Source organism: Vespula vulgaris, chromosome 6 (genome assembly GCF_905475345.1).
Source record: "Vespula vulgaris chromosome 6, iyVesVulg1.1, whole genome shotgun sequence".
NCBI classification, from domain to species: domain Eukaryota; kingdom Metazoa; phylum Arthropoda; class Insecta; order Hymenoptera; family Vespidae; genus Vespula; species Vespula vulgaris.
The window spans coordinates 8,122,899-8,142,922 of NC_066591.1; the positions used below are offsets into that span (position 1 = coordinate 8,122,899).

The 20,024-nt window shown below is 35.2% G+C and overlaps 2 protein-coding genes across 15 annotated transcripts in view; one reads left to right on the top strand and one right to left on the bottom strand.

Moving 5' to 3' along the window:
- Window positions 1-8,601, top strand: part of LOC127064490 (tyrosine-protein phosphatase 99A) — a 328,206-nt gene extending 319,605 nt beyond the window's left edge. For all 8 annotated transcript variants that reach the window (XM_050995614.1, XM_050995616.1, XM_050995613.1 and 5 more), the window contains one exon: window positions 324-8,601. Coding sequence is in view for 1 of the 8 variants with exons in the window: in XM_050995616.1 (XP_050851573.1) it covers window positions 324-434 (111 nt within the window). In the remaining 7 variants the exon portion in view is untranslated. The remainder of the gene's footprint in view (window positions 1-323) is intronic.
- Window positions 8,602-9,290: 689 nt separating this feature from the next.
- The window catches only part of LOC127064489 (cell adhesion molecule Dscam2-like), a 123,567-nt gene continuing 112,833 nt past the window's right edge, over window positions 9,291-20,024 (bottom strand). For 4 of the 7 annotated variants that reach the window (XM_050995605.1, XM_050995611.1, XM_050995607.1 and 1 more), the window contains 11 exons: window positions 19,465-19,646; window positions 16,240-16,548; window positions 15,469-15,765; window positions 14,409-14,544; window positions 13,989-14,116; window positions 12,810-13,238; window positions 12,446-12,730; window positions 10,996-11,273; window positions 10,544-10,805; window positions 10,354-10,435; window positions 9,291-10,162 (listed from right to left, as the gene is read on the bottom strand). In XM_050995605.1, the coding sequence (XP_050851562.1) occupies window positions 9,736-10,162; window positions 10,354-10,435; window positions 10,544-10,805; window positions 10,996-11,273; window positions 12,446-12,730; window positions 12,810-13,238; window positions 13,989-14,116; window positions 14,409-14,544; window positions 15,469-15,765; window positions 16,240-16,548; window positions 19,465-19,646 (2,815 nt within the window). In that variant the 3' untranslated portion in view covers window positions 9,291-9,735. Of the gene's footprint in view, window positions 10,163-10,353; window positions 10,436-10,539; window positions 10,806-10,995; window positions 11,274-12,445; window positions 12,731-12,809; window positions 13,239-13,988; window positions 14,117-14,408; window positions 14,545-15,468; window positions 15,766-16,239; window positions 16,549-19,464; window positions 19,647-20,024 lie in introns of all 7 variants that reach the window. The other 3 variants (XM_050995608.1, XM_050995612.1, XM_050995610.1) reach the window with 3 other exon arrangements.

Genomic DNA, 20,024 nt, shown 5'->3' on the forward strand with positions numbered 1-20,024 from the left:
ATCACTGCACCTCTTCCTTAATTATGTTTCTTCTCTCTGTCTTCTTTCTTTCTTTGATTTATATCTCTCCCTTCCCCGTGCACTCCGCGTCATATTATGAAAACGCACGATAATAAATAGCCACCCCCCTCAAAAAAAAAAAAAACATCGCTATTACCACGGAAGATCGGATGGCCATTTTTATGACTTTGGAAGTGTGTCGAGTGTTGTACGTTTTCTTCAATATACTTAGGGCATAATAATTTTTCTAAAGATAAAGATCGTACGATTTTAATAAGTTCAATCGATTATTTATTATATCACACGTTTGTTGTGTAATTCAGATGACACCAGAAGGAGCTGTTCGATTGGAAAGATCCTCGCACAATGGAAAAGCTGACCGTTCGAGTATACAAGATCAGCCTCGGGGGATTATCGAACGTACATTCGTGTAAATATGTCCACGTGAATCTAGAATAACATAACGAAACAAAACGAAACAAGAAATGAAAAACTGAACGAAAGCTTGACTAAACAAAACTGAACAAAAAATGAAAGAAACGAACGAATAAAAGGGCCGAGGGAGAAAAAAATGAAAAAGAAAATAAACTAAGTCTCGTCTTAATCGTTTAGCCGAGTAAAGTGACAAAAAGGAAAGGGAAATGTTTTTGCTGATTTTGCACGTTTCGACGGTTGATTCGAATAGATCGCGTTTATCTTGTCCATCTTGTAAGTGTACGCTGTTTCATTCTTGTATATATCGCCCATTCACATTACGTATAAATATTATACATATATACATACATATATAAATATACATATAAATATAAAGTCGACCAGCCGACAGCCCGAGTTGCCAAAGAATCATTAAGGATATACTCTTTTTAATCGATAAGAAAGAGGAGGACGATAGATCAAATTCGCGAATGGGTGTGTAAATATTTCGTATAGATATAAGTATGTATATAGATATATGCAGACGCGTATAGACCAGATATGTGTGTGTATATATTTATAAACATATACATATATATATATATATATATATAAATATGAATATAAAAATTATTGTAATATCTATACGTTAGCCACTTGTGATGACGTGTGATTGGATCAGATCCAGCTCGCAATTATATCGTACGTATATAAGATATGATACCTACGATTACAACAGCGATATTATTCACCTACTATCGCTCGAGTGAGCCTTCACGTCTGCCCTCTCTCATTTTTTTATTATTACGTCCTAATATGACAAATCGAGCGTTTGATCGCGCCCGCGTTAACGATTCGATTTATTCATTCGATGTTTTTATTTCGATATACGTAAATGCTCCAAACGTCACAAATAGTCGTACGGTTTTGTAACTGTAGAAAACGAAAAACAAAAAAAAAAAAACATACAAAAAAAAATCAAAATACATTAGGTACATAGAGTAATTCGAAATGATACAAATTTCAAAACCGTACGAGCGAAACTTTGTTGATAACTTCTGTAATTTTACTGACGTAATCGCATTGATCGTCTTTCATCATTATCATCATCATCATTATCATCATTGCATCCTTTTTCTCTCTCTCCCGTAAACAAATGACATTTTTTAAGCACAACGATGCAGCGAGGCGAATGATGCCGATGACAATCGTGATATTTTATTGAGGATGAACCTTCCAAACGCTGCACAATTTCGTCCCATTGTTTATATTACGTTATTATTATTGTTTTTTTTATTCTTCTTCTTCTTCTTTTTCTTCTTCTTCTTCTCCTTATTATTATTATTATTAATATTATTATTATTATTATGTTTACTACTACTACTATTACTACTACTACTACTATTATTATTACTATTATTATTATTTTTATTATTTTTATTATTATTATTATTATTATTATTATTATTATTATTATTATTATTATTATTATTATATAACAAGTCATACGTAAATACGATGAGCACAATGTGAGTCAGTAAATTCTAAGTATAAATCGGCCAAGAAAGAAGACCGCGACCACTCTCTTTCCGTGCACCTTTCCTTCTAATCTAATCTTTGCTATGCGGAAACTTTTTCTTATTAATAATAATTTCAAGCCTTGCAATTGGTGTTCGTCGCGACGCGTTTAACGATAACAGATCGGAAGCGGTTGCGTCCAAAAAGTGGATTATAATAAGTACATATAAAACAAAATATATGTACGTAAGTACATACAAAGAAATAGAAAATGAAAAATGAAATATAAAAAAAAAAAAATGCTCTGGACGTTGCGATTGAGAAATGAACTATGTGAGAATAAAAATGAGAGGAATAAGAAAAAAAAGTTAGTTGACGAATTAATGGAAGAGCATTTTGGTCCACTGATCAAAAAAGAAAAGAGAAGAGGAAAGGAAACAGAAGAAAAAAAAAAGAAAAAGAAAAAGCTCTACCTTCTTTTGGACGCAATCGTACGTGCCTTCAACATCTCCTCGTCGTCGTACGTGACGCGCGAAATTCAAAGTCGGAACAAACGCGTGATTTTTTACTCTGATAAGCTAATCGCACGTTTCGAAAGAATATTAAATAAAGATAACCAAAAAAAAGAAAAAAAAAACCCAAAAAACGAAAAAGGGAAAAAAAAGAAAGAACGACAATTAAGCGAAGCAACAAAAAAGAAGAAATAAGTAAATAGAAACAAAACGAAACAAACAAAGAAAAAAAAGGATGATAATTCATAGGATGTGCGAGAAAACGGTGCGTCGAACGTTCAAACACATGTTGTTCTCAACAACGCTTTGGCATTCTCTTCCAGTGGCCATATTGCCGGTGCCTCGTTGCCATTTCTTTTTGTCAATACGTTCGCGCGCGCGCGGTGTATACACACACGAAGACTGAAGTTCTTGTTTCTTGTTAAATAACTTTTAGAGACATTAATGTAAGCAACGATTGAAAGGAAGGGAGAGAGCAGATGGAAAATGTGTACAATATATGACGTCAAAGGTAGAACAAGTGTATGAATGTAATGAAAGAAAGAGAGAGAGAGAGAGAGAGAGAGAGAGAGAGAGAGAGAGAGAGAGAGAGAGAGAGAGAGAGAGAGAGAGAGTCTATAAATATGTGTCTGTGCTTAAGTGTGTAACGTGCGTATGTTTGTGTTCAATGACCACATCTTATAAAAAATGAATCGTGTGTCACATAATAAGTGTATTGAACTGAACAAGACAAAGATGAAAACATTGAATATTCTATCTTCGTCTTACTCATTATAGATATTTATATAAATTTTATGTTTCGAAAACTTGAAGAAATTACTTATAGACGCGTGCAATTGTCTTTTCCGAAAGGCATTGACTAATCGAATTTTATCTTGTTAAGTTCAACTGATTAGATTAAGTAAATGAGATACACGATTCGTTTTTATTCTTCATTTTACCGATCGTGGAAGATGAACGAAGGACGAAAAGAATATCAGCTGTTTAACAATGATCGTTATCATTATCATATTGATTGAATATAAAAGATCGAGGGCAAAATTCTTGACAGATTTTTTGATTGATTATTTTCATCTATAGAGTTATAATTGATCGAGAATTAATCGATCCTTCGTTCGTTTATCGAATCGTTTGAAAAGAATGGAGTAATTATCATCGCACACGATGACGTAACAATGATAAAATCGGTCAGTGGAAATAAAAAAGAAAAGAAATGAAACGAAAGAAAAGAAAAGGGGAAGAAAAAGAAAGGAAAAAAAAACAGAAGAAAGAAAGCAAGAAAAAGAGAACGTGTGACGTCGTCTCGAAGGTCTTTAAAGCGATCTCGATCTCGGCCGGAACGATTTACGATTCCGTTTCGTTTCTTCAAGCGGCTGTGCGTAACTTGTAATTATAATTGTAATGTTATACGATTTAAGAGCGTGAGGCACGATTCGAGTCGAGTCACGGGTATCGAAAGTTATTTATTGTATCGTGAGATCGAGTATCGATCGGAGGAACCTTCGAACTTCGTGCGAATAAAAATAAAAGTGAAGAAACACTTCTTTCTTTTCTTATCTTCTTTCGATTGAAATAAATAACGATCTTAAATAACGATCGATCTTTAATATCGATCGATCGAAGAGTAGAATTTATAAAACTGAAAGGAAAAAGGAAAAAGAAGAAGAGGAAGAAGAATAAGAATAAGAATAAGAATAAGAATAAGAATAAGAAGAAGAAGAAGAAGAAGAAGAGGAAGAGGAGGAGAAAGAAGAAGAGAAAGAAGAGAAAAAGAAGAAAATGAAGAAGAGAAACACATTTGTATCATACATGTATACCTGTCGCAGTGTAATTAGCCGTAATTAAATAATTGTCGATATCGATACGGCTATCGTAAAAGTTTCGTATACGTTTCGTACGAATACTTTGAGAATAGTCGAATCGATTCTTCGTCGCGATGTCCAAAATAGATGATACGTGTAAAGACAATGTTTATCGGAGTTATACGTTGTTTAAGAGGAAGAACAGGAATGATATTATATTATATGATTATATTATATTATATATTATAATTATATTATATTATATTATATTATATTATATTATATTATATTATATTATATTATTATATACGTAAAAAGAGGAAAGGAACAAACAAACAAAAAAAAAGAAAAATAAGAGACAGAGAAGACGTTTTCAGACAAGCATACACACACACGGTGAAAAATACACTGGTGACACGCAATTACTCTAGTAACAAAAATGGAAAAAAAGAAAAAAAGAAAAAAACTAAAATAAAAATACATTATAAATACATCGCATAAGCAACACAGGTGCGTCGCGGTTAAGATTTCAGATAAATATATTATATACAGATATTTATGATATGAACGGCTGTCGGAGAATAATGAAGGATTATGTTCTGAGATCGTTTGAAAGATTGTATTGGACGAGATACCGCTCCGCCATTGTTTCGCGAGGTCTCCCTGTAGCATGTAAAATGAGAAAAAAACATTTAAAAACATATTTTTTTTAATCTTTTTTTCTCTTTTTCTTCCTGTTCTTTTCTTTTTTTTTTTTTTTTAATTTTTCTTCTCATTTCTAACGTGTCCAATAAAAAATTTCTCATGCGATGCGTTATCTCGTCGGACGGAGAGCGGAGAACACTGTATTGTATTTTACGATATTACGTAATTATTGTATATGTACCTATATGGATAACGGGGAGGAAGAAAAAAGAAAAGAAAACAGATATAGGCGCCTAAATACGACATATATATATATATATACACATATATATAAATATATATATACAACCATATATATATAAATATATAAATATATATATGTATATATATATATGAGAATGATCGTAATTAAATCAAAAATCACGATCACTCGCGTATAATTCGAAGATTAAAAACAAGAAATTAGGTGTATATATAGACAGATAAATTAGACTCTAGTCAACGTAATATTCGTAAGGCGACGCGCACACATTCTTTCCGATTGTCTTTTTTCGTTTACTTTGTTTTTTTTTTTTCATTTTTGTCTTTCTTTTATTATTTCTTTTTAATAGTTCATTTCTCACTTCTTCATTGTTTCTTCTCGATTCACATTTCTAACATAATCACGATTCTTTCTTAAACAATTTCTTCTTCTTCAATTTTCCTTCTTCTCATTCCTTTCCTTCTTTCCTTTTTTCTTTTGCTGTTAATTTTTCTTTCTTTTTCTTTTTTTTTATTTTCTTTGTGTGCACTCCTTTTCTTATCGTTTTTTTTTTGTATTCTATCGTGCCGAAAAAAAGGCGAGAAGAAGGAATATAAATATCATAGACACACAGAACACACAAACAAACACATACACACATACACGTTCACATAAACGCATCCTATCTATCCCTAAAACGAGGTTGCGTTTACGGCTGTTTGCTCGGGAAAGGAGACTCATTACTTTCTATGCGTAGGAATGATTGTCTTCGTACGTATTACCGTTATTATATATATATATATATATAAGATATATATATATATTTATTTATATTTATATATCTTATATAATCGTAAAGAAAATTTTCGTTAAAAGCCCCCCCACAGCAGATCGATAACCCTTCTAGAATTTGCACATGCACGTGCTGTGACTATTCCGTTAAGTAGCGATACGTAATTAATACATGTAAATCTTTTTGTAAGTATCTCAAGTTTTATTGTTTATCCCAACTCATATTCTCTGTATCTATTATTCTTCTTTTCTTTTCTTTTTCTTCTTCTTCTTTCTTATTACTTTAATTTCAAAAACTTTTTTCTTAATCTATCTCAATTCTTCTTCCGACCGATCATTTCTCAATTTTCACGGTAAATCTTTACACTGTTCGATCACTCATTCGTTCATACGATTTTTCTATTTTGTTGTTGTTTTTTTTTTCTTTTTCTTTTCATCTACAGTAAACAAGATTGTCTTACGTAAAAAAAGAATGCATCGAGAGATATGCAATCTCTTTATGCGGGTCTACACGATGATAATTAATCAATTTAAGTATTATATATATCTAAGACGATGTTTCCAGGTACTAAATAACCTTATCAATAATTTAAATGGAAAACTTTCATTTAAATAAAAGAATAGTTTGTATTCTTTGGAAACAGCGGAGAGTTCCTAGGTGAATCGGCGATATTATGAAATTAATACTTCTGTTTCTCTCAATCTCTCTCTCTCTCTCTCTCTCTCTCTCTCTCTCTCTCTCTCTCTCTCTCTTTTTCTCACTCTGTTTTGAATCTTTCGACAATGTCAATGATTTTTTCTTATCGAACACGTTAATAACACGTGACAACAATGAGCAGCCATTTTTGTCAATATACACATAATACATAAAAGATATATATACATATACATGAAAAAGACGATCAAAGATTGTGTTTCTCGAAAATTATAATCTGAAATTCCTTCTTTCTACGTACTTATGTACCGTTGTTTCTCACTGCCTTTCTAATGCTAATGGAAAGAAATTTACAAAAAGAAAAGAATAAGAAAAGAAACAAAAGAGTCTTTTCGCTAAGATAGACGAAGAATGCTTATTGCTCAGTTTCAGCGAAAACCATGAAAAAAGAAAATATATTTCTATGCATATATAAAAGGTGTTATCATGAGAATTTCCTAATCGATATTCGAATATGTGTTTTATTTAAATTAAAAGTAAATCAATAAATTATTCACTAAACAATAAATTGTACAACGATTTTCATTGTTCTTTCAACGATTTACTTGTCACAAAATATTTCTTAATTTATTTACTAAACAGAGATATTATGTATTGCTGAAGTTTGATAAAGCTATTTTAAAGACACCTTGTATATATACATATACATATATACATATAGATATATAATTACTATGGGGATTTAATTTCTCACGTTAAAAAAAAATGATAAAAAAAGAACAAAAACATAAACGAAAGAACGAACAAGAAGATAAAAAAAAAAGAATAAAAGAAAATACAAGAGATAAGAAAAATGAAAGGGAGAAAGCTGAATTACTATATCGCATAAAGGCACGCTATCGTGCCACACTTCTATTTGTACAAAACGATAACTAATAATGTCTACGAGAAAGGAAAAAATAAAGATTGTATGTCGTCTCGAATCGAACGTTGTCGAGTGATCTGAATTACGAATACGCGTTGCGCGAGAATTTAAAACGTGAATTATTATTTACTTTTACATCGGGAAACACATCCGATCGATCGATGGAAAAAATGTAATTTTGCTGTTTTTTAATATTTAAAAAAATTTATTTTCTTTTTTCCCTTTCTTTTTTTATTTTTTATTTTTTTGTTAACCTTCCCTTCGATTCTCTCTCTTTTTCGTAATAAATTTGTTAGATATAATCAAACTTTAAAACAAGATCGAACGCGGGTTCTTTGAACTGGCTTTTTAGAAACAAAAGAAAAAAAAAACAAAAAACAAAAAAAAGGAAAAGAAAAAAATTTTCTAGAAAATTAATAACAATTTTCACCTTGATACAAGATTTGAACAGGTAAGTGAATTAATGTCAATTAGTGAAAAAGAAAGTAATGCTTATCTTCATATTAAAAAAAAAAACTTGAGAACGAATTGTCATTCTTTTTTTTTCAGCTTCGTTAATATTATATTTTGATTAAGTTTTGTGCAGCTTTAGATTGATCGAAAGAGAACGAGCTCAACGATTCTCCTCTGAGATACTATGCTATAAATATCTGTATAGTATACGTACATAAATTTAATTTACATCGTAATCATACTTACGTAACTTACGTAACTTCGTATCAAATGAAATATTTATAAAAATTAATCCAGAAAATAGAAAAAAGAAAGAAAAGAAAAAAGAAAAGTTGACGAATACAGTGTTACTCCTCTCGGATCGTCCTGAAAAATTACGGATGCATAATTTATAAACACCGAAGGTGAAGATAATTTGTATAGGAGCGAAGTCTGTTAGAATGGCTATATCATCGTTCGCGTGCGTAATTATTTTATAATAACAAAGGTTTTTCAATAACTCGAGAAAATCACGTTTAATCGTACGCCTAATGCAATATGTAACGAAAATACGAAAAGCACAAAATTTGTAATGTGTACTTGCACTCATTGTGATTTAACAAATGACGGATGAAGAAATAAATGTAATAGGAATCACAAAAAGATTACTACATTTTTTATTAAAATTTTTAATTATCGCGTTCTCTCTTTCTCTCTCTTTCTCTCTCTCTCTCTCTCTCTCTCTCTCTCTCTCTCTCTTTCTCTCTGTCTCTCTTTCTCTTTCAATTTGGAATAGGACGACGACAACGACGACGACGACGACGACGACGACAACGACGAGCTATTCAATACGAATCTTATTTATCAACCGTCGATACGAGATCACTATAGTCTCCTATCTCACTCTCTCTCTCTCTCTCTCTCTCTCTCTCTCTCTCTCTCTTTCCTTGTCTCCTCCTCTCAGAGATTCGTTCGAAAATTGAATTTCTGTCTCGTGGTAGTTTGATTGACGCGTTGTTGATAAGCTTCGCAATTAAGTTGATTGACGTTTCATTTATAACCGCAACTACTAAATGGCATGCACGTTGCCGTTTATATTTGGCTATCATTTCTCATGGTCGAAAAAAATCATTGAATTGCGATTAGATCGAAAAAGAAAAAAAGGATTTTCATATTTGCGTATATTGCGATAAAAATTGAATTTGCAATTTCTTTACTTTTTATTTCCTTCTTTTTTTCGTTTTTCTTTCTTTTGATCTTAGAAATTCTAAATACGTATGCATGTAATGTAGGAAGAAGAAGAGGAAGAGGTGTAGTTAGAAAAAAGAGTAAAAAAGCATAGCACTCGATCGCATTTTTCTACAAAAATACGTCTTTATTGTAAATGGGATCGTCGACGTAGCAGTCGCTCGTAAAGACAGTCAATCTGAAATTCTTCGTTAGCGAAGCAGCTTTGGCGGAACGAATTTAATCGACGAAAGTATTTCGATTTCGAAACGAAGAAATACCATTTTGAAATAACACTCAATCATGCTCGATTTTCGCTTTCGTTAATTTGCATGTTTCTTTATTAATTATTAATGCTTTTTTATTTCTCATTTTTTTTCTGTTTTTTTTTTTCTTTTAATGTTTTTTTTTTGTTTTGAATTTTTTCCTTCTTTTCTTCTTTCTTGAAATTTTCGTAATCCCCTTTTAACCCTTTTATCGGATCTCTCTCTCTCTCTCTCTCTTTCTTTCTCTTTTTTTCTTCTTTTTTTCTTCTTTTTTTTTTCGATTGTAGTTTGATATTTGATTAACACTTAGACGGTAATAGTAAAGTCCTTTGGCGATTTAGACAGCGAGCTGTTAGAAGCGAGAGCGTTTCTTTTCCTGTGAAGCCTTAGCTTCATGTCTATGTCGCACTCGGCCTCGCTGGTCTCGTGAGCATCCGTGAAGCCCGTTGGTGGTTTCAATTCCAATGTGGACAGCTCGCTGCCCCAATCCTCGTCTCTCCTGCTCATTCTCGAGGAACCAGGTTCCTCGAGAAGACAAAGAGATTCCACCGATTTCCTCGAATTCTGTTCCTTCCCTAATCGGTCGCAGGAACCTTGACGATTCGGGTGACTCGGGTGACTCGGTGACGTGCCTCTCGAGTAAGGATGCATTCCTGATTCCGAGAGTTTCACGGCTCGCAGCATCCCTGATACACGTCCATCGATCGCGATGTCCGGTGTTGCTCCTCGACTTCTAATTGGTAACGATATTAATTATTTAACAATGTTATATTTTCATACCGATCGAAGACAAATCGAAGACGAAAAGAAAGTATTTTGAGAAAGAGAATAAAGAAGAAGAAAAAGAAAAAAGAAAAAGAAAAAAGAAAACGAAAAGAAAAGAAAAGAAAAGAAAGAAAGGCGATCAAGAAGCTGCTGTCTGACCTTTGCTTCTCGAGCCTGGGAAAGGTCTTCCTCTCAGAAATTGGTGACGGCTCCGTTGATGTACTCGAAATGTACAGCACATCTGGAATGTGCACGCGACACGTTGATGCGGTAAAGGTGAGTGGTTAGTAGCGGTTGAATATATAAAGCTGTGGGTGGCTTCGACACAGAAAACCGAATACTAACTTACTATGATGAACCGGGACCAAAGCTAGTCGTTGTTCCCTCTGACCGACGGAGTTTGGTCCAGGTGATCTAGCCATTAATGAAGTTGGTCCGGAATCGTCTAGATGATTGGATGATTCGGTTCGGCTACTGGTACCAACTTCGGTGTCACTGTCTGAACCTAACGTGTCGTATTCTTCGGATTCCGATTTGAAGGATTTGGATTTGCGACGTGCCCTACCACGTACTTTTGTGTATTGATCCACGTCGCATTGAAATCTTTTGTTCTGCAACAATCAAAAAAAAAAAGAAAGAAAGAAAAGAAAAAGAAAATAAACGGAAAAAGTGAAGAAAAAGAAACAGAAAAGAAAGAACGGAAGGAGAATGAAAGAAATAAAAAAGGAAATGAATAATAATAATAATAATAATAATAATAATAAGTCGTTAATATCAAATTCATAATTATTTTCTACTCACTTGAGCACCCTGAAGCATCGTCTCGCTGCGTTCGTAGAAGAATGCCTGTCGTGTTGGATTTTCCTGCTCGGGCACATTGAAGGTCGCGTACGGATAAATGTCTTCGGGATATTCTGGTATTCGTTTCAGGGCGCTCACCTCACGGCAGGGTGGTGACTGTTGTCCCGGTTTCCTCACAGTCGCATAATACTGTTCCCTTTGCTCGGTATTTTGTTTATTGTCCAGAGCCACTTGCGTTTGTGAATTTGGATCGTTCACGACCCCTGATCTTTCTGGATCTGAAATGATGATGTACGATGATCGATTTAATACGTTCAGACATCTTAAAAATGTAATTTACGACATGGAGAGAGAGAAAGAGAAAGAGAGAGAGAAATTCTCGTAAACGGATATCGCCATCGTGTTTTCTAATTTCAAATGCCATCCACGCTTTTAAAGCCCTCATGAAACTATTACAGGCAGTGACGTTGGAAAGTTTACGGTGCAAAGTTACGGCCGAATCTACTGCATTATTTAACTCGACCGAAGTAATGTATAATTAGGTACCTATCGTGGTCCCTTGAAACCATCAGAGAAAAGACGATATACGTAAGAATATATATATATATATATATATATATATATATATATATGTATGTATGTACATATATAAATTTAAAGTGAATTAAAATTTCATGAAAAAGTTGGAGAATATATCAAGATGGGATAATTCATGATGTAATATGACGTAAAAATACACGATACGTGTTGAAATCACTTTTTATAATAGTTAGAGAAATTGTAGAAGAAAATTTCATTTAGATTCGCAAAGTCGAGTCGACGATGTTACATCGTCTGGTTAAAGTAAAAACCGATGAGACGAGAGAGTCGAGTGAGTTTTACAGAAATTCTTCGGTCGTTTCTTGCCTACCACCCGTTCAAGTGAAATCCAACGACGGTGAGAGATGGAAACTCTTAAAAGCTCGGTAGTTTTCTCTCTCTCTCTTTTTCTGTCGTAATTGGAGTACGATTCTTCGATATTTGGTTACTCTTGTCTGTGCGACAAGTGGCTTGGATAGCGGATAACGGTAGGGAGGAGGAAGAGGAGGAGGAGGAGCAGAGTACTACCGAGCATTCCCTCTGGCTTAATGCAAATTTCTGATGGGATGGTCGTGTACGTATACAGTCAAGCTGTCGACACGTCGATTTATGAACTTCGATAGCACTTCTCATTGACTCGTTCGCAAATCGATTCTCTATCGAAACGGGCGTTATTAAGAACGACGAAGAAAAAGAAAAACAATGAGAACAAGAGATTATATCAACGACGAAACTCGATGGTACGTCTATTAGAAAGAGAGAGAGAGAAAAGAAAAAAAAAAAGAAAAAGAAACATTCTATTCGATTGAGAAATCTATTAAAGAACTTGGATCGTTATAGGAATTGGAATAAATAATTCGAGGATACTTACGTGTTTTTAAACAGAAACAAACACCGGCAACAGCTAGGATCACAGCGAGAACCGAAATGACGCTCGGTGCCAATACGTGAGCGTCAAGATATAGGGGCGTATTTTCAGCTTCCTGGGGTTGGTCCTCGTGCAGCCGGATGTTGCCACTCTGTGACAGCGTGGTGAACAAGTACTCGGCCTGGGTGGATCCGGCATTGTTGTAAGCTGTCACACGAAGCTCGTAGTTCGTTCCGCTCTCTAGATCAGGCACGGTATATCTCAACTGGGGTGGAACATTATTGGACACTGAAAGGTACACGGACGAGTTCCTGAAAAGCTCTTTTCGAAGAGGACGTATTTGAATGGGTATAACGTTGTAACTCACCTAACAACCAATCTCCAGGTAGCCTTCTATATTCCACAACAAAATAAAGAAGCGGACAACCTCCGTCCTGCCAGGATGCTAATTCTAAGTTGATAAAGGTCTGATTGGCCTTGACAAGATGATGCTTGGAAGGTGGTATGGGTTTGGAACCATTTGTCTTAGCAGTTTCGATTTTGCTAGCACTACCGCTGCCTATTTTATTGAAAGCAGCGAGAGTGAACTGATACCTGGTACCACATTGCAAACCCTCCAGAAGATGGGTACTGGCTCTGCGGTCGAGAAGCACTTCCTCCCACTCGGCGAACTCACGACGATAAGCCAAGAGAAATCCTTTAATGGGTGCACCACCGTTGTCTCCCTGTTTCCATTGTAACTGAACGGCGTCGGTCGTTGTGCCGGTTGCCAGAAGCGTTGGCGGAGTCGGCGGAACTATGCATAAAGTTTACCAATTAGAACTTGTCCGACGTTCGACGACGAAACAAGGGCGGAAAGCAACGCCGACTCGACTCAACTCGACTCGACTCGACTCGACTCGACTAGTACTATACAACAATCTTCAATCCATCCTTATGCGAACACGAATCGGGCGAGACTTCGTCGTGTCCGTTAGAATGCTTTACTTTAGACAAGAGAGAATATCCCACTCGTCTTTCAAGAACGTATCAGTTCTATTACATTTCTCTTTGTGTTTATACGTGTAAAGTTGCTACGTGAGAAAAAAAAGCCAGACGCGTAAGCTTATAACGATCTATCCTCCTCTATCGCTCAGCTTTAAAATCCTTCGAGTGTTTCTTGTGTACACTGAGATTACCATCAAAGGCTATGTATATGCATCTCGGTATTGGCAGAAGAAGACTATCTTAAACTTTAAGTTTTAACGAGTTTCCACTCTCCTTCTCTCCATCGATTACGCACGGATTTTCAACGTCGACTTAAAGGGAGGAAATCGATTTTTTTTCTATTCCTTTTTCTTTTTTCTTTTTGTTTTTTTTTTCGTTTTTCTTTTCTTTTCTTTTCTTTTCTTTTGTTTTGTTTCTTTTTAAATATCCTGTCTTCCAAGTTGAACGAAGGTTTTCTCGAAGGGGAGAAGAAGAAGAAGAAAAAAGATAAAAAAGAAATCAATGTAGCAAAATAACAAATCCGCTTTCGCTAACTTCTCAAAACGAAGATCTTACGTACCTTGCACTTGCAACGTGTAAGTGATCTCGTCAGACCCAAGAGAGTTCTTCACGTGGCAGGAGTAATTGCCCTCGTGATTCCTTTGAACGTTCCTCAGAATAAGAGTATTATCTGGACCTAAATCATGGCTGAAAGAATAAAAATACAACAAACAAATTTAACTTTACGTTTGTCTTAATAAGACGATGATTCGTTTCAGTTATTTCTTTTTTCGCTCTTTCTCTCTCTTTCTCCTTATCCGTCCATCAGCTTCATTAACGGCTCTCGAAGTAACGTGCAAAGTTATTTTCTATAGCGAAATGGCCGTTAAAATAATGCCGGAAGTTCGAGGTAACCGCTAACAAGATTAAAGGATTACTTTAGAGCCAAGAACTTTGCTCATCGCTCGTAGAGTGACTCGAAAAGTATGCCTCTACTTACTTCTGATGCAACTTCACATCAGCTCGTTTCCACTCGACTGTAGGTCGTGGATTCCCAACCGAAAGGCATGCCATATTAACGTCGACTCTCCATGGTACCACGATAGGAACACCGAATGATATTATTGCAGCTGGAACTGATAATGATAGGGGAAAAAGTTAATTCTTTTTTTTTTGTGTTTTTTCTCTTTTTTTTTCTTCTCCTTTTTTTCTCTCGTCTATCTTAACAGCTGTCAATAGAAATTGACGAAAACGAATGTACGACCAAATTATTCGCGATATTTATTCGCGAATTTTTAATTTTTTCTATCGATATGTCGAACGATATTAACCGATATAACGATTGATTGATTCAAGGCCATAATACGAACACCGAAATGTCATTTATCCGAGTAATATAATGTTTGAAAACAACGTTAATGGATCATAAGTTCGAGAGCAAGCAAGATCCATGTTGTGGATGACTTCTCGCTAAAAATGTTTAGTCATTGTCAATATCGTGAGAACATGAGCTATGAAGTATATTTCGAGGATGTAGTTATGGTATGATATGTAAAAAAGAACGATTAATATTCGATAAACGCTCTTCTGTCTTGCTACGAAAACCAAAGAAAAACAAAGCAAAAGAAAAGAATAGAACAAAAATCTTGTTCGATTTTTGTTTTGTTTTGTGCCTGATCTAGATCATTTTGAAGCAATAATTAGATAATTAAAAGATCAGAAATTTGATCACGTTCATTGAATAAATTTCTATCGAAAGCAAAACGTAGGACGATAACCATCTTTAAATAATTTTTAACATTAACTCAATAAAACGAACAGTTTAAGTCGTTAAAATCGAGATGTTTACATCGAACATGTTTCCTTACAGTTGTCTAAAGTTTGTTACTCGTTAATAAGAAAAAGAAAAACGAAGAAAGTTGATTGTTCTCGGAGTTGGCAGCCTCGAGTAAAGGTTTCTTCTATCTAAACGCATTCTCTTTCTCTCTTTCTATCTCTTTCTAAGGTAAGTGATGTGTTTCGCAAAGGAAGTTCTCGAGAATCGCCTGAGGCTGACTTACCAGTAGTGCTTGGTTGAAGTTTGACGGCCAGAGTGCCAGTACCCTGGCCTATTTTAGTCGAAGCCGTGACCCAAGCTTCATAGGACTCGCGTAACTTCAAACCGGTCACCTCATGATGCAAGTTCTGCGCAGACAACGGACTCTTACTGATCTTTACTTCCTGGCCTTGGTCCAAAACTCGAATAAAAACGGTGTATTTGGTGAGAACGCCGTTCGGTCGACGAGGTGGTAGCCAAGATATCACTACTGAATCCTCGCCACTGGCTACAGCCTTAACACGTTCTGGTGCATCCGGAGCTGCATATTGGTGAACATATTATCATCTATTAATTGAAAGATTTTATAAAAGATTTCATATTCAACCCGATAAAGATAAATGGAATATGATCTGGTGACCGTATATAATTATGATTACGTACATAGAGAAACATTATAATATGGCTTGAATCTCATTCCTCTAAGTTACATATACAGATACTATATGCATATAGGAATAGATAAAGCAGCTAGTTTCAAGAGTAGTTTCTATGCAAACTCTACCGCAGTCAATTTCAGATTACACACTTGGAATAGTTAATAGGTCGGACAACGAATAATTTCCGAATGAACAAGCTGATTCGATTAATAAGTATTTGAGAAAAATTTAATAGATAATTAAACCAAAATGAAAAAGACGAAAAAATCGATTTCGAATGAAAATGGAAAAGTACAGATTTATGAACGATCGATGAGTGATTTTCTTATTGGACCAAGTAGTTTGAAATAATTTACCAGTTTCCTCGGTAGTGCAAGAGACAGGACTGCTACTGACACCTTCTCCAGCTTTGGTATATGCCAGAACCTGAACGGTATAGTTCGTGTAAGGACTTAGACCATGCAATACCGTGCTAAGTGCATGACTGATTTTCGTTTCTCGACCGGTCTGTGATTCGGAGGCTACGCCGCTGGCTGCTTCGTACAGGAGCTTGTATCCTTGCACGACCCCGTGAACTTTGTCGGAAGGTGGTGGTTTCCAGGTCACCTGGATGTTCTGCCCGGTCAAAGCGGTGCAGGCCACGTTCTGCGGTGGCGCGCTTGGAACTGTGTCAAATCGTATATCGTAAATTTTGTTCTGTACCTCTACGATTCTCCTCTACTTCCTCCTCCTCCTCCTCCTCCTCCTCCTCCTCCTGTTTCTCTACTACTATTTCTACTTTTACGTGAGTTTAACTTATTCCTCGCGAATGCTTTTATATGGACATACGCGTAAAGTTGTACAGCTCGAAAGGTAATCGATCGAAATTGAATTCCACGCGGAAATAATCCCTGACAAAATTCGCGAAAGCTTTATTTAAAAAGGAGGAAAAAGAAGAAGAAGAAGAAGAAGAAAAAAAAGAAACGAAAGAGATAAAATGGACGCATCCGTTTTACTACTTTACTACAACAATATTTTAAGGAAGTTTATTCGATGTATAGAGTTTAGGACAACTGGTTAAAACCATATTGGATTCTCAAAGTCAGCTGTGAACGACCGGTCAGAGAGCAAAAGCAGTATCGTACGGTAACTTCAACGAGCAAGATCACTTTCAATTAGGATCCTTTTAACAAACGCTCTTGGATCTAGAGGTGTATACATAGTCTAAAGGATAGAAGTGAGTTCGAAATCGGGAGAGAGAAAGAAAGAGAGATAGATAAAGATAGAGAAAGAAAGATAGAGAAAGAAAGACAGACAGACAGAGAGAGAGAGAGAGAGAGAGGCTAAATCTACGAGAGCAAGCTTTCTACCGTACAGTGTCTAAGAACGTAAACGCTCGCGGGCGTATCGTGGTAGTCGGTAACGTCGCCGCTAGTTACAACTTTAATGGAATCCCATCTCTACCTTTACTGTACTTTCACCCCCCAATAGAGAACAAGTACGTGGAGAAGGAAGGGCTGAAGGAGAGAGAAGAAGGCGGAGGGTAGTTCGTTTAAAAACTTTTACGAACGGTACGCGAATAATTATTAATATAATCAAATCAGAAGGGAAATTGTTCCGAAAATTCGAACAGTCGATGGTAATTTAAAATGTACAAGAAGGAAGGAAGAAAAGAAGGAAGAAAAAAAGAAGGAAGAAGCGTGTGAAGATAGAGAGAGAGAGAGAGAGAGAGAGAGAGAAAGAAAGAGAGAAAATGAGGAAACGAGAAAAGATAGAAAGTAGAGGAAGTAAGATTCCAAAGGGTCGTTGTAGGAAGTTACCGTCTACTTGAAATGCCCGACGAGTTTTCTACGAATTCAAAGTTTTTATTCCAGGACACGTGGAAACCGCGCATATAATTATCCGTTCCGTTAGAACAATATTCCGCCTGTGGAGAAAGATAAACGGTTGGAATTAAGCAGACACATTTGCAAAACAGAGTTATTCTTCTCTTTTGTATGTGTACTTAGTCACTTACTTACTATGTGCATGATATTGTTTTACATTTTTTCTCTCTCTCTTTCTCTCTGTCCCGTTTTGTCTCTTTTCCACTAGAATGCACACGTGCACGTTATCGTTGATTCCTTTTTAGGCACGTTTATCGTTCGGATAGAGTATCGTTTTATATTGGAAAGAGGTATTATCGGAAAAATAGATTCGATTTCTTCGAATAAAGTAGGAATTTCTTTTGATGCTTTTCGAGTTGCTATGAGGTAAAGCTTTATCGAAATCAAATTGGAAAGAGATTTACAGGGAATGTGTATTTGTTTATCTGCGTTAATGGAATATAATATCTAATGGATACGTAATAAAGCTGCCTGTTGATTTGTTTATATCTATAAAGAAAAAAAAAGTAAAAAAAAAAAAAAACAGGAAAAATAATCACGATATCGAGAACATTTGATGACTATATATATATATATATATATGTTATTTATGGTTGAAGAACGATGTCTTCAAAACAACATCCCTACATGTTTCCAGGACGATGTTCATCGTTCAAACGATATCGATATCGAAGAGAATGAAGGGGAATGTATACGTAAACGGCTGGACAAAATGCTTTCTGTAGTGTTTGATCCAAGAGACATTCTACCTGAAGCTTCTATCGTGGTTGGTAAGGTTCATTCGATCGTTAGATGCTTGTTTACGGGCGTCTGGGATTTACGAGCTGACATGAGATCTTTCGGGTGCGATTACTATTGCTACTATTGCTGCTGCTATTTCTTTTTCTTCTTCTTCTTTTTTTATCGTTAAGATTGAAAATAGATTTGTCATTGTTAAAACGATAAATTTTAACGAATGATTTTAACATTCGACGTGATGTCTTATTCGTAATTCGATTAGATAATAAAAGTCGCGTACATCGTAATTTTCATGATTAATACACGTCGAATAATGCGATCTACCGATAACAATAAATTTCATTTGAAAAGTGTCGACGAATGAACGTCAAAGAGAAATATACGAAAATTGCCGACCGACACGAGCTTTATTTTTCGATTCGATGGAAGCATATCCAAACGAGATGAGAAAAATCACTCCTACGAAAAAAAGTGGAATGCAAAAAGAGAACAAGAGAAAAAGATTTGCTTGCATCCGGGTTTATTGTATTTCTAATGCGTTGGTATTTTTTTATTAATACTATCTGTCTCTCTCTTTATCTCTCTCTCTCTCTCTCTTTCTCTTCGTAACACGATTTTTTATGAGAGATTCTTTCCCCGTGAAGCTTTATGTTTTCGAGATTTATGAATTCCACGTAATAATTCTGATGATGAATGCATCTTTCAATCTTAACTTTATGAATTTTATTAAATTCTAAAATAGCATAAATATATTCGTGTAATGATTACTTAGGAACGTAGAGACGAGGAATAAGTTTGTATATTTTAGACATATTTTAAAACACTTTGGACGATAAAAAGAAAAAAGAAGAAGAAAAGAAGAACAAAGTTGGTTATGGATAAACGAGGAAGGAAGATAGATGGTTATGGATAAATATAAGAAATAGGAATATATAACCGTAAACTACAAAGGGGATATAAAATAGTACGTTTACTTACCATCTTCAAAGGTTTGTGCCGTGACTAAATCGGAACCAGGCCCATCTCCTTTGCTATTGAACGCTTTCACCACTATATTATACTGAGTGTATTTTCGTAAACCGGTTAGTCTGTAATCGTAGGAACCGTCACCGTTTCCTGTGATACCCACACGCGTTGTATTCACCGATTGATCATCTACCCTGGAATAAAATGGTATTCGGGAGAACGTTGTCTATCGGTCTGGAAAGATAAAACGAGGCGCAAGACGCAGATTTTCAAAACGCCTCGAGCTATCTTACAACAAACTGGAACTGAGAAATAGCAATCCCACCCCTTTTCACCTCCTTTTCACGTCCGCCATAATGGATATTATTTTTTTGTCCATTTTTTCTTTTTCTTTCCTTTCCTTTTCCCTTCTTCCATTCTTTTTCCTTTTCTTCTACTTTTTTCCCCCGGTTAGTAAATCCCTCCTCTTTCTCCGTTCGTTTTCATTGTTAAGAAGAACACTCGTATTCTCTACTAACCACCATCGAGATCGAATAGGAAAAATTGTATTACGAGCAACACGATGGAGACAT